This window comes from Cynocephalus volans, chromosome 11, assembly GCF_027409185.1.
Source record: "Cynocephalus volans isolate mCynVol1 chromosome 11, mCynVol1.pri, whole genome shotgun sequence".
NCBI classification, from domain to species: domain Eukaryota; kingdom Metazoa; phylum Chordata; class Mammalia; order Dermoptera; family Cynocephalidae; genus Cynocephalus; species Cynocephalus volans.
The window spans coordinates 71,394,449-71,407,465 of NC_084470.1; the positions used below are offsets into that span (position 1 = coordinate 71,394,449).

Below are 13,017 nucleotides of genomic sequence, written 5' to 3' on the forward strand. Positions count from 1 at the left end.
GGAATACACAAAACTTGCTGTTAGCAAAGGTGGACGTAGTGGCACAGATGGAGGGATGGGGAAGGGCAAAGAGATTGCAAAGCGCAAGCCAGTACACATGTAACTTCTTACCTTTGGGGCTCTTGATTTGACTGGGTTTTCAAATCTTTTCTTTTTTTAGATTCCTTTTTGTTATCTTTTTTAGCCTCTGGTTCAGGTGGGGAAGGAGTTTTGCTCCCTCCAGGATCTGTATTTGGTGGCAGCCCACTAAGGTACACATGCATTTGTTGACTTTGGAGAGGGGGTGGTCATGTGAGGCATGCATAGAGTGTGGCCAGCCATAGGAGAATCAAAAGCACATACACATGCACAAACAAAAGAAAGAAAAAGAAGGATGCATCAAAAAGCAAGAGCAAATGTATTCGAACTAAAATAATAAGCAAAAAAAAAAAAAAAAAAAAAAGAAAAAAAAAGAAAAAAGAAAATGCAAACTTGCATAAGGAAAATCAGAACTGAAAAGAAAATAAGAAATCCAAAACTGTTTCCATGACAAGATGTATAAACCTAACTGTGAATCAAGTGGCAGTCTTACAATATGAAATCCAGACAATGTGTATCATAATTCATGATGATGTTTACCAGGGAGTTTACAAAAACACTTCATTATTTTATAACACTTTCTTATTCAGTAACATATGTAGAATACAGTGTGACAACCCAGAGAATATAATGCAACTTCTCTCTCTCTCCCTCTCTCTCTCTAAAGAATTCAGTCCAAGAGGCTGTAACAGATAGTCATCAAAGTGTACATATTTATAAAAAGAAAAATTATGCACAGATACCCCTCAGGTATCAGAGTTTTCATGTGTATCTTTTATGCAAATAAAAGGTCATGTACTGGGCTAGCCAATGTTATAACAATGGGAGGTGATGATAGCCTTGTTGCCTGTTAAATATTCAAACCTACAATGCTATTGTTATCTAGCTCTAAATGTTGACATTGTATTTCATAAAAACCTACCAGCACTAGAGAGAGGCAAAGCATAAAACACATCTCACAGATATTTCAGAGTTGTACAGCTTGCAAAGATGAAGATAACTGACATAATTCTGATTTAAAATAAATGTAGTCAATTCTGGATTCTCCCACATGTGGATTTCCCCAGAGTGGCAACTTTTTCATCTGAGTCTGGGTTTCTGAAAGCCACCTAGTTTTCTCTGTGCCTCCCCTGGCTGTCAGTTGGGGTGCTTTAGGATAATGTAGGCATGTCTTTCTACTAATGTGAGGCTATATACATCGGGATAGTATACTGGCTGTGGCAGTGTGGAAATTTATTCTATGTCTCCAGAGCCAAATGGCAATGTTCTTAAATTATTTGCTGCTTTGCATTATTCAGAACATGGATCTTTTCCTCCAGGAGCTGGGCAAGGTCTAAAGAAAAAGAGTACTTGGTACAAAGTCAGGAGACTTGACATTCTGGTTTTGTCTATAAAATCTATAAAATGAGGGGGTTTATTGGACAGTGATCTCTAAAGTTCTTCCTTGCTCTGTGGTTAAATTGTAAGTGTTATCATCATCTCTGCCTTCCAGCTTCACCTAGCTTGCTTCAGCTCTTGAAATGTGCTTGGCTTCCTCCTTGCACAGGACATTTGTACACGCTGTTCCTTTTGCCTGGAACCACTCAACTCCTACATATGCTTTAGTTCTCAGCTCCAGCCTCACTTTCTCAGGGAGGTCCTCCTTGCCATCCTGCTACTCCATCTGAGTCATGCTCCTTTATTAAATTCTACCAAGGAATTTCAGTCCTTTTCCCCAGAGCACCAATCTGAATGTAACTCTGCCCTTGTTTGGTGTTTGGTTTTTATTCGTATATATTGAATGTATGCCAGAGTGTCTGATGCTAACTAAGTAATCATAAATACTTAGAGAATGAAGGGTGACAACGATAAAGGCAAATATGAATTAAGCTCTTGCCTTGTTCCAGGCATTATGCTGAGCCCTTTGTATCTACTTGTTTTCTCTCAAAAACCCCATGAGGATACAGCCATCCCCATTTTACAGATGAGAAAACTGTGGCACAGAGGGTTTAATTACCAACCAGGGTCATTGCTAGTAGATGAAGGAGCCATGGGTTGATCTCACTTCAGAGACCACCCTAGAGGTCCTGTTTGCCGTTTCTTCTAAGTCTCTTAAAAAGAGAAGAAACTAAATTAGACCTTTGTGTGTGTGTGTGTGTGTGTGTGTGTGTGTGTCCATGTGTATGTGTCCATGTGTATGTGTATGGAAATGGGAATGGACAGAGAGTTAGGGATGATCCTAAAAGCGAGACCAGCCATAAACCATTGCTTTTTTTTTTAGGAACCCCCCAGACACATGCTTACCGGTTCCCATGGACATGGGATGCACAGAAGGCAAAGCTGTAGTGAAGAAGGGTGGGGTCGATCATGGCGCCATTTTCTGCCCGTTCCAGCAAGTCTCTGAGGTAGCAGAGATGTCGGTGACACCCTCGGACTCCGTTTCGGGCACAATACTCGTCTAGTACAAACACCTGGCCAGGACTGAACCAGCCCTGTATAGGGAATAAGGAAGACTTTCTTTTAAATACAGGTTGTTTTCTGGAGAGCTGCTAGGGTTGGGAGTGGTTGGAGAAGGGGATTAGGAAACAGCAGAGCTAACACTTACTGATTGCTTATTAAGGACCAGCAGCCACTGTGCTAAACCATTGTGTGTACTGTCTGATTTAATCCTTGTAACATACTTATGAGGCAGATCCTGTTATCCCTGTTACATGGATGGGAAAATTGAGTTCAGGGAAGACATGGACTTTTCTAGGAAGTGGTGAAGCTGGATTAGCAGACAGCATTATTCCAGAAACAGAGTCTCAACCCCCTGATCCACCACTGAGGCAAACACCTTAAAAGAGTATTGGGGTGTGGGTGGGGCAGAGTCTTGGTTACCGATGAGAGAAAATAACATTAATGCCTTAAATTGGCATAGTGCTTCATGCTTGACAAAGAACTTTCAGTTGAGCCCTATTGCAACCTTGTAAGGTAGACAGGACAGGTTTATCTTCATTTTATAGATAAGGAAATGGAAATCCCAATTGTTTAGTGACTCACACAGATAATACAAAACAGAGGCAGGATGTAAATCCAGCTCTGTCTTATTCCAGGTCTTCTGCTTTCTGTACTCTAGAGTATGAAAAAATATTAGAGTTGGTCCACATACGTGCCAGGACTTCATAAATCCTTTCACTTGGAAGTTTTTTTTTTTTTTTTTTTTTTCAGTTTTAAAATGAAGGTAATAATGTAACTCTCCAAAGAGAACAGCATGACTAAGTTTTCAAGTTGTGAATCAGATATGATTCAATTAAACTGAGAGGAGCTTCTTGTGCCTTGGTTTAGAATCTTCTTTTATTTTTCTCCTGGAAATTATTACTATTATTATTTTATTATTTATTTGCTTGCTATGGGACCAGATCAAATTCTGGTATAAAAGGGAACCTGGATGGAATCTCTGATTCAGAGCAGACTCAGTGGTCTGATGGGATAGAAATTGCTACCTCCAGTATGCACTTAAAAAAATAGGTAGAAAGGCCAAGGGAGTTGCCACTCAAGGTCACCCTTGGACAGAGCCTGAAATCAAATCATGTTTTCCAATTTCAGTGTCTATCTGAAGCAAGAAATAAACCAATTCATGTGGTACTTTGTAAACTGAAAATTTAGGGCTGGTTCTGAATATAAACTTAAGTTTACTTTGAGGGTCTTCTCTGAGTCATCTTTTGAATATTGCTCCATCTTGGGAGAGAAAAGGCAAAAGGAGAAACTGACTGAGGGACAGGTAGAGGCCATAGAAGTGCAGCCAGGGAGCTCTTTGCAACACTTGCATCTTGTATTAGCGATCTGGGGAATCTTCGATTGACAACACGCAGCTCAGAGAAGCATCCAACGAAAGACGGCATCTTTCCTATTTCAAATTATAAGTTACTGCAGAGGGCGGGAGAGTAGTCGAGGCAGTGGGCTGCCCCTATAGGCAACTTCCTTGCCACTCCATCTGCTACCCCAAATGCTAAATCTTAGAAACAACACTGCTGTGAAAGATTAAAATATATTTTCTACGACTCAGATGACACCAAGTCTTTTGTAGATGCCAAAATAGCTGCTTTGAAAAGAGTTGAAGAAATATCAATTAGGAACTCAGTCGAAGACACAGAAAAATTTATGTATCCCTGCTGGTCGGTCTCCAAAACCAACTGAAAAAAAAAAAGATTGTAATAATGAGAAAATGGAATATATAGAGACCGGAGATAAGGTCCTTTTAATTTCTGTTATTTTCTGAAATTTTGGAATGACGTTTAATAGATACAGGTCTTCAAATGGGGAAGGAAGCTATTTTATGCTATTCAGAATTAATTTGTGGATTTTGGACCATATTTTAAAGCTTATACGTGACTAATGGGAAGCAAGCTTCAATATTTTATTTCTGGTTTAATTTTTTAGAGGGCATTTACTAACTCTCCCTTGTGGTAAATTTCAAAACAAAAGAAAATTGTTTTAAAAATTGATATTGTAAAATATGGCTTGGAAATAATACACCTGAAAACAATACCTCAAGAGAATAGGAATTATACATAAAAGGAAACGATTTAAGTACAGAGGCATATTTTTACGAGCTTCATAAATGCAATTTATAATTACATGAATAATCACATAATTGTAGCAAATACATGTGAGAAAAATTGCCTTGCAGTGCAAGGTAAGATTTTTTTTTTTTAAAGTGAAAGTGATGTGTTCCTTTCCAATCTGGCAAAGTTCAGATTCTTCTGATGAAGGAATTCTAAACCTGAGATAATAAATGAATCTTTCATGAGACACAGATTAATAAATTATTCCATGCAGTCTTATTTCTGTTTTTAAGACTATTTTATATACTATTTTTTATATTTTAGTTTCTGGTACAGAAAAAATTTTTTAAAAATAAAAGTTAGCCAGGATAGAGTTAGAATACAGCCACGTTACTTAGAAAAGAAGGTTTTATTATATGTATATATTAATATCAATAATATGTTAACCTTAGTTAACTATATAATATTAACACTATATAGGAATATTAACTTCAGTGCTTGGAGTAAGGGATGAGAATTTTGTTCTATGTAAAGCCATTTTATCATTTCCTCTCCTTTCCCATCTATAAAGTGGGATTAATAACATTGCTTTTAAGAAATGAAGTAACAATTTATGCTTATAGAAGGAAATAAATTAGGTCTTTTTTAGGCTTTTGAATTTGATAGTTTAAAGCCAAAAATAAATGTTCAGAACTCCAACAAAGACATAACAGTCCCTTGAATTTAAATAATTTAAATAAAGGTTTATAACAGGATTCCAGGAAATGTCAATATTACTGCTGGATAGCTGGATTTCCAAATATCTAAAGCACCATGAAAAATTCCCTCAAAGGGTGAAAAAAAATGCTCTGAGTATTGGGAAGAAAAAGAAAAAAACACCCGAACAAACAAACCCAATTGATTTAGCTTATGAAAAGTGGAGTTTATTTATGAATCTTTTTAATCTTTAAAAATACACAAAAAGAATACATTCATTTATGAGATAGGAGTACAGGGTCTGGGATGAGGAGGGAGAGGCATCTTAAACTCTAAGACACAGAGGCAATTTTTACAAGTTCTCCACAAGCAGGTGCCAAACTTGACTACCCTCTTGAGAAAATTTCTCATGTAGCAGCTGAAAAGGGGGAAGACAAGACAGGGAGGCTGGGGAATTGGATCTGTCTCTCCTGATAACTTCCTCCTGCTCAGTCTTGTTTCTTTGGTAAGTACAACTATCTCAACTCAGGAAATTGAGAACACATTTATGATTGTTAAAGGGATTCTGTAATAGAGAAAAGAGCTTCTGACATAAAGGTAGAGAAATATTTTATTTTTAAAAATGTTATGTTTAAATTGCTGTAGACCAAAGAATATACTTGCCAGGCAAGAATAGGAATCATTAAGTCTGTGATCCAAAGTAAGGCGTTGAACCATCTCAAAGAGGGAAGCGTGGTCAAAGTTACAGGGGTTGGAAGAGATAAATTCATCCATGCCATGTTTTTGAGCTCTATCTGCGTCTGTTCATTTACACATGTAGAGAGAGACACAATTTAGAGAAACACATCACATTTTCTTTGACATTTCAAATACACAGGAATTCACTAGGCATTACGAACGTTAGCTGTTTCCCCGCTGCCTCCCACCAACATCCCCAAGATATTCTTTTTACCTCCCATTGTCAACTTGCATCACTTACTGGTGAGTTTATTGCATTTAGGCAAAAGTATATTGGCATCAACATGTTTATCAAATGATCACAATTCCAGTGCATTTATGTTGTTCTTTAAAAACTAAGCACAAGACCATAACTTCGCCTGCATTTCACCAAACACTGAAAGCAGATCGGATCTTTGCTTAGAATAGCCTATTTAGCTTTGTAGGTTTTCAATAGATTCTGCCATTCCAGTGGTTATGTCTAGAGCAATTTCTCTACAATTATTCTGATTATCTGGAGAAAGGTTTATGCTGATTTTCAGCAAGTGACAATATTTGTATCTTCCCCTTCCAAATCCCCATTGCCAATTTGGTTTCACAAAAGGTTTGAGTCCCCACCCTCCAAAATTAAAAGTAAAAAAAAAACAACAACAGCTTTTCATTGTAACCTGGAGATTAAGTTAAATGGGAATTTAATTTGTGATAGCTAAGGACACTGCCTTAAGCATGTGTTTAGTCAGTTAGCAAAGCTTAGGAAAGAGACAAACAGAAATTTACTCAGCAAGGGCTGTGATCTGCCATTTATTGTGAATTAATAGTCTTAATGTATTCACACTTTTCCTTACAGGGTGAAGGCTGGAGGCAAAACCTCCTAAAGGCTAACTAATTAATCTCAACATGTATAACTAAAATACACTATACTCAACTGGCCAAATAACTCTGAGAATTTCAACTCAAGCGTGACCAAACAACTCCTCAAGAAGTAGGAATGAAGGTCCTTTAGGTTAAAGGAATCGGCTCACTCAAACTCATCTTTACTCACTCTGTTGACATGCAGAGTATGAAGAAAAATAATCTTATATTGAATCAAACAAGATTTTATTCATTTCTCTGCATGCAACATTCTACTAGAATACTGGGTCCTGCCGGGAACCAGCAATGCTGTCAAGACATGGGGGAAGTTGATTTCTGACTTGGGAGGGTGTTTGGATAATATTTTCATATGTAGCCTTCATCCTGGGCATGTTTTTTTGCTTTTTATTTTTTTTCTCCTATGGGGTATGGCTGTAAGCTTGGGTTATGGCAGCAGTGTGACTTTAAGGTGATGATTGCTCCTTGTATTATTATTGATTTTGTATATTATTCAAACCTAAATGCATGGCATGTTAGAATTATACTCTTATTGTTAGATTTTTAAAAAATCTTTTGTCATTTTTCTCAGAAGCAGCAAGTGGTCAGTGTTTGAACAAGTTGTGTTGTTTATGCCCAAGACATGCAGTTTCCAGAAGGCAAGTAGAAGAATGTGTATTTTAACAGCCAAATCGCTCCATTAGGATGATAAAGCACAAGCTTTTGGAAGAGATATCAGATGTGCAGGAATTATATTGGAGAATTTGAAAGAATCCTCTTCGCTATGTTAACTGCTTCAGATTTGTCCTCAGGAAAGCGCTTTCAACTTGAGGGTAGGCGCTTTACTTTGGAGGATTCTTCTGGTTTGGTTGTTTGATCTCCAAAATACAATTCTTCTTTGACTCAGCATGGCCGGGAAGTTGGTGCTCGGGGAAAATCTAGTGGCTTCCAGGGCTTGCGTGTGACTCCTCTGGGCCCAGGGCAAGTGTCTTAAACCTGCTCCAACTTTAGATCTCCCCTGGCATAATGACACGTGCAACCCAGATGGCACCTCTCCATCTCCTCCGACAGATTCTACCCTCTCACCCCCATCCTGTCAGTCCTGGGTCAATTTAATTCAGGAAAAACTAAGCGTGGGGGGCACATGAATTGCTCATCCTGTTTTCATCCTTATGAAAAGCTTCCTCCACCCCCTGCCTCCCAATTTTAACAGATAGATCAGGCATTTTGGCTAGCATCAGCTTTTTGCTCTCGGATTTTTCGGAAGAGGCTGCAAACTGACAAATCGGCCAGGGCCTTTGCTTTGCCAGTTTGGCTCGGCTGTCTTATTGCTCTTCAATTATGACTGTACAACCAACCGGTCATTTAGCTCAGAGAAAAGGGGACTCTTTTGTAGCTGTTAAAAATATGGCACATGTTTCAAGTCTCTTACTCTTTGTTTATTTGTTGAACCTCTTGCAAACTTTACTGATGACCTATTTTCTTTGCTGGCCACTCAGGAAATGAATTTGAAAAGACGACTTGGCTCTTCTATGGGGACCTGGATACAGACCCAGTCCCTGCCCCTCAATCCATCACAGTGGCTTGATGAATACAGCCTCAGTATGGTAGTTCTTGGCTAGGAGGAAGTCTAAAGAACAATTTCATTGTTTACTGATGTTTTAAAGCAGGATTCCCGAAAAATATGTTTAAAATCAACCTCTTTTCTTTTACTTCTTTTTTTTTTCCTCAGAAAGTAATCTTGACAAAATGAAACTTCCTTTTCCCTTCTTCCTTTCTTTCCTCTTTCTCCCAGTTTGTATGTAGAATAATCCTGGGACTGGATTTAGGAGGTCTGGAGTCTAGCTTAGGTTCCATTTTTAAATAGCTGTAGGATGCTGGCTGAGTTGTTTGTATCTCTAAGCCTGTTTCCTTGCGTGTACGATGAACTCATTTTCTGGTTACCTTTCTACTGTCATGGACTGTAATTTAATGATCTTTAAGATCCTTTTACAATTTATATGTGTGGGACGCAGCTCAATGCAATAGGAATTTCCAGCAAGTGAAAGGAGCAGTCCCTGGATTTTGCTTGCCCAAAATGATCATTTACTCAGAATTAGGCTCATTATCGTAATGGTTCCAACAACTCAAGAGTGCTTAAAAGGGCAGCTGGCTCCTGTGAAATCTTTGAGAGTTTCATTGAGCTTATGATGTTCAGGAAAAAAGGGGGGTAGGCCAGGAATGATATTTCAAAGTGTCAGTGAAAGAGATCTGGTTTTTAAGCTCTTTCTGAGCAGAAATTTTGGTAGTTTTTGTTCTCTGCTATATTTCCAGCTCATAGACATTATCTGGCACATAGTAGGTACTTAATACATATTTATTAAAATAATAAATTTATTTTATCAAAATTAATAAATTCTCTATCGTCAAATATTTTCTATTTCTTGATTATATGGAATATTGATATACTAAATTCATTGGAAACAGCTTATTTGATGGGAGATAAGATAGCAGGTAGTTAAGAGGGCAGGCTTGGGGGGTCACAAACACTGGATTTGAGGGTAGCTCTGCCATTACTTGGTATGTGATATGAGGCAGGAAGATTAATGTTTCTGAGCCTCCTTGTCCTCATTTGTAAATTAGAGATAATATTGAAATCTACCCTCAAAGGGTTGTTGAGAGGATCTAATAAGTGCCTGGAGGGTACCTAGGCTCCTGGCACATAGTAAGTGCTCAGTAAAAATTAGCTAGGAGTGAATGGGCAGGCTTCTCAGTGCTTGCTAAGTCAGTTTGAGTTGTTAGTGAGCCAGTTTAAGTTGTCTCTGCATTTACAGCTAATGTTGCATCCCTTCCTTGCTTTTGAAATCATACTATTTCTAGGAAGCTGGGAGTCCTTTCTGATTTCTCTGCTTTGTTTCTCCTCTGCCCATGTATAACCAATTCCTACATCCTGTTTCTGTGTTTTTGCTGGGTTAGGTTCTAATTTCTCTTTAGTCAGGACACATGCATATGGCTTAATCCCTTGGTAAATAATGTTCCTTGAGGGCAAGCTTCTGATCTGTTATTCCCCCTGCCAGCTCCTAAAGGAGCGAGGTCATTAGGAGGAGGTTATTAACTGACTTCCTCTGACACCTCCATCCCAGAAAACTTCCCATTGACTTTATTAAGGAGTCACACACATGGGGATTCAGATGGTATCTTGCAAATCCAAAAGTGAGAACATGTGCTCTTAGGAGAAAAAAATCTTATAGAAGGAAACAGAATTCTAGGTGCAGGTGTCTTTGGATACCATTCAGATTGTCTGCCTGTGTCTCCATACATGTCTAGGACCATATGCATTACATATGTTGTCTATTTTAAAATAAAACACTGCAGTGGTCCAGCTGTTCCAAATTCTGTTTCAAAGCACTTGTGGGCGCTTCCCAAGCAACACCATATAGTCATTCTTGCACTGTCCCAGTCTGTTCTTCCACAGTGCCGAACATTAAAAAAAATAAATGCTCCTTGCAAACTCCATTTTCCCCTGTACAAACAATTGGGATTGGTTGATTAAAGAAAAAGAAAGCTCTAATATTGACATCAGCAGAGGGAAAACAGCCCAGAGCAAAAGTATGAGAGAGTCAATTCCTGAATTCAGGACCCTTTGGGATCATTTCCTTTGCCAATATTTGGCATGTGTCAAGAGAATTAAAATGAATTTGAACATTAGGTTGAGCAAAATAGAATTACGAGGGTAAAGTGTCTGCTTAAAGCCCCAGTGACGTCTGGATTATCTCTTTCTTTGGGAGAGGTATATTAATGCTCTTTTTCATTAACATTCTTTTTTCTTTTTTTTTTTTTTTTAAGATATCATGGATTGACTACATTTTAAAAACCAACCTCAATCTTTACCTTTTCCAGACCTGGCCTTAGGAAGTGGTTCGTAAGTCCTGCTTGGTGTGCAAGGGTTTCAAATGTACTGAAAGTGAGCTGTGTGATTTTACAGGCTCTGCAGCTAGGACATAATTCAACACACCTTCCAAACAATGCTACCTGTGGGGTTTAACTGCATAAGGACTTTGAAGTCCTTTATGGCATGCGCATGGGAAACTGATTTCAGACAAAACTTCGATGAATAAAACTGATATTGGCAGCTAAATTATATTAAGAAATTTAAAGCACTATCCATGCTATCCATGGCACAGAAGCAGGCTGACGGACATGAAGACTTATGGAGAGCTAGTACACGTTCAAATGGAAACTAGCCAAAGACTTTACCTCAAGTTTGCTTGGAAACAATATTTGTTTGGCATTTAAGAAATGTTGGGAAAACACTCGTTCCTAGAGAGATGCCTTTATGTGCGTTTTATAGTCTCATTAAATCTACTTCATTAAAATTCAAGTGCTGTGGTTCCTAATTGAAACTGCCATTCATGTTGTCTTTAGTCGATCGTGATATTTAGGTTTATTTCATGTTTGCTATACTTTTCTTTTTTTCCTCCCTCACAACTGGAAAAATATATATAATATTTTCCATGATCTCTTAATAGCAAGCATACTTATGTGATCTTGTTTCAGACATACATATTTTTAGATAGATTTGCAATAATGTCTATCAAATAAATGCAATTTTCTTTGAGGGATAATATAGCTTTCAAATTTTTACTTTATTGAGATTTTCCTATTATTCCAACAGCTAAGGGATTGAAGACAGAAGGTTAAATCTCTTTTTATTTTGTAATATAAATTTTAGAAGTTTTAAGGGCTAGTAAAAAAGAAATTCTGCTGTTGAAAATAATTATGATTGTATTGCTGAAAAGTAGTCTGAAAGCTTTTCTCTCTCATGAATCCTTTTTATAATAAATAATCTAGAGGTAGCTGTTTTATCACTGAAATTTAGCACACAGTTATGGCTGTTGCTACTCCTGATGGATGCTAGAGGCAAGAAAATAGCTAATGTAACTCTAAAGTCATCTGTGAACCCAAACTGCAAATTAAAAGGTGACTTTGTATCTTTCTTATATGGAAAATGTGTGCTTGTCATATCTGCTTGACAGTACAAGAGTGAATGTATGGTTTGGACAATAACAAACAATGACAGTAGTCAACCTCATCAGAAGATATGAAATAAAGAAATGACAATGATTGATGGCAGCTGGCTGTTTATGGATTTTTCTAGAAGAGTTTTTCTTTGTGTAGTCAAGTAACTAGGGGGTGTTGTGCCCTGGCTGAGTTCTGCACAGCAAGCAAAAGACTGGTCCTCTCATGCCTGCTTCCCTGAGGCACATAGTGGACCACTTAATTGAGAAACAACTTAATTCCTACATGGTCCTTTCGACTAAACCAAGCTTATGTGAATGGCCAAGAGAAAATGGCATCTTTGGAAGTTATTAAGGGCCACACTGCATTTTGCAGAAATCTGGAATTTAAAATGACTATGGTAAAATACCCAAGGGGATAAATGTGTGTTGTTTTAGTATTAATTTTTATAATTCTTTGTAGGATAATTGCTTTGAGTTAAAATCAGAGAGTTTGTCAATGATTTCAAACAAAATAAATAAATGATTTGTAATTTTCCCTGTCATAGTTGTTACATTTTCAATTATGTCCCCTATAACATCAGCAAAAATAAATTTTTTATACTCGACTAATAATGTATCTTACTATAAATCACTATATGACATGAAAATACTCAGCTCATTAGTGAATATGTTAAATGTGTCTGAGCTAGTTAAAAAACAAATGAATTTTCATTTAGTATGGTCTATTTAGATCATATCATGGTGTTTGAAAAATTTTGAACCTGATTGTGGGAGTCTATTCTTTTAAAAAGTCATTTACTTTTACAATGAGAAGGAATGTGATTTACATTGCAGTTTTGGGTTATGCAAATTAAGTTGATATTGAATTAATTCTTTTATTATTGCATTTCTGCAACATAGCAACTGCAAGTTGACAATACAAGAAGATATTGTAGAAATCTCGTGAGATAAAATTATAGAAAAGAATTAAGGCAAACAACTATTCGAAAATCGACTAGGATAGCAATGCGTTGTTGTACAAATACATGTAAATTCGCTCAGAACAGAATTCATTCAGTCATCTATTCATCCATCCTTTCATTCTTTAAAAAAGTATAGCAAAATCCTAAATTCCCACTAAGTTCACATTCTATGTTAAGCTTTTTAAAATG

The 13,017-nt window shown here is 37.3% G+C and overlaps 1 protein-coding gene across 3 annotated transcripts in view; it reads right to left on the reverse strand.

Annotated features, from left to right (window-relative positions):
- Nucleotides 1-13,017, reverse strand: part of CADPS (calcium dependent secretion activator) — a 431,225-nt gene that overhangs the window by 126,251 nt on the left and 291,957 nt on the right. For 2 of the 3 annotated variants that reach the window (XM_063113327.1, XM_063113328.1), the window contains exons 12-13: nucleotides 5,964-6,100; nucleotides 2,362-2,549 (exon numbers count right to left, since the gene is read on the reverse strand). In XM_063113327.1, coding sequence (XP_062969397.1) covers nucleotides 2,362-2,549; nucleotides 5,964-6,100 — 325 coding nt within the window. The remainder of the gene's footprint in view (nucleotides 1-2,361; nucleotides 2,550-5,963; nucleotides 6,101-13,017) is intronic. The other variant, XM_063113329.1, reaches the window with a different exon arrangement.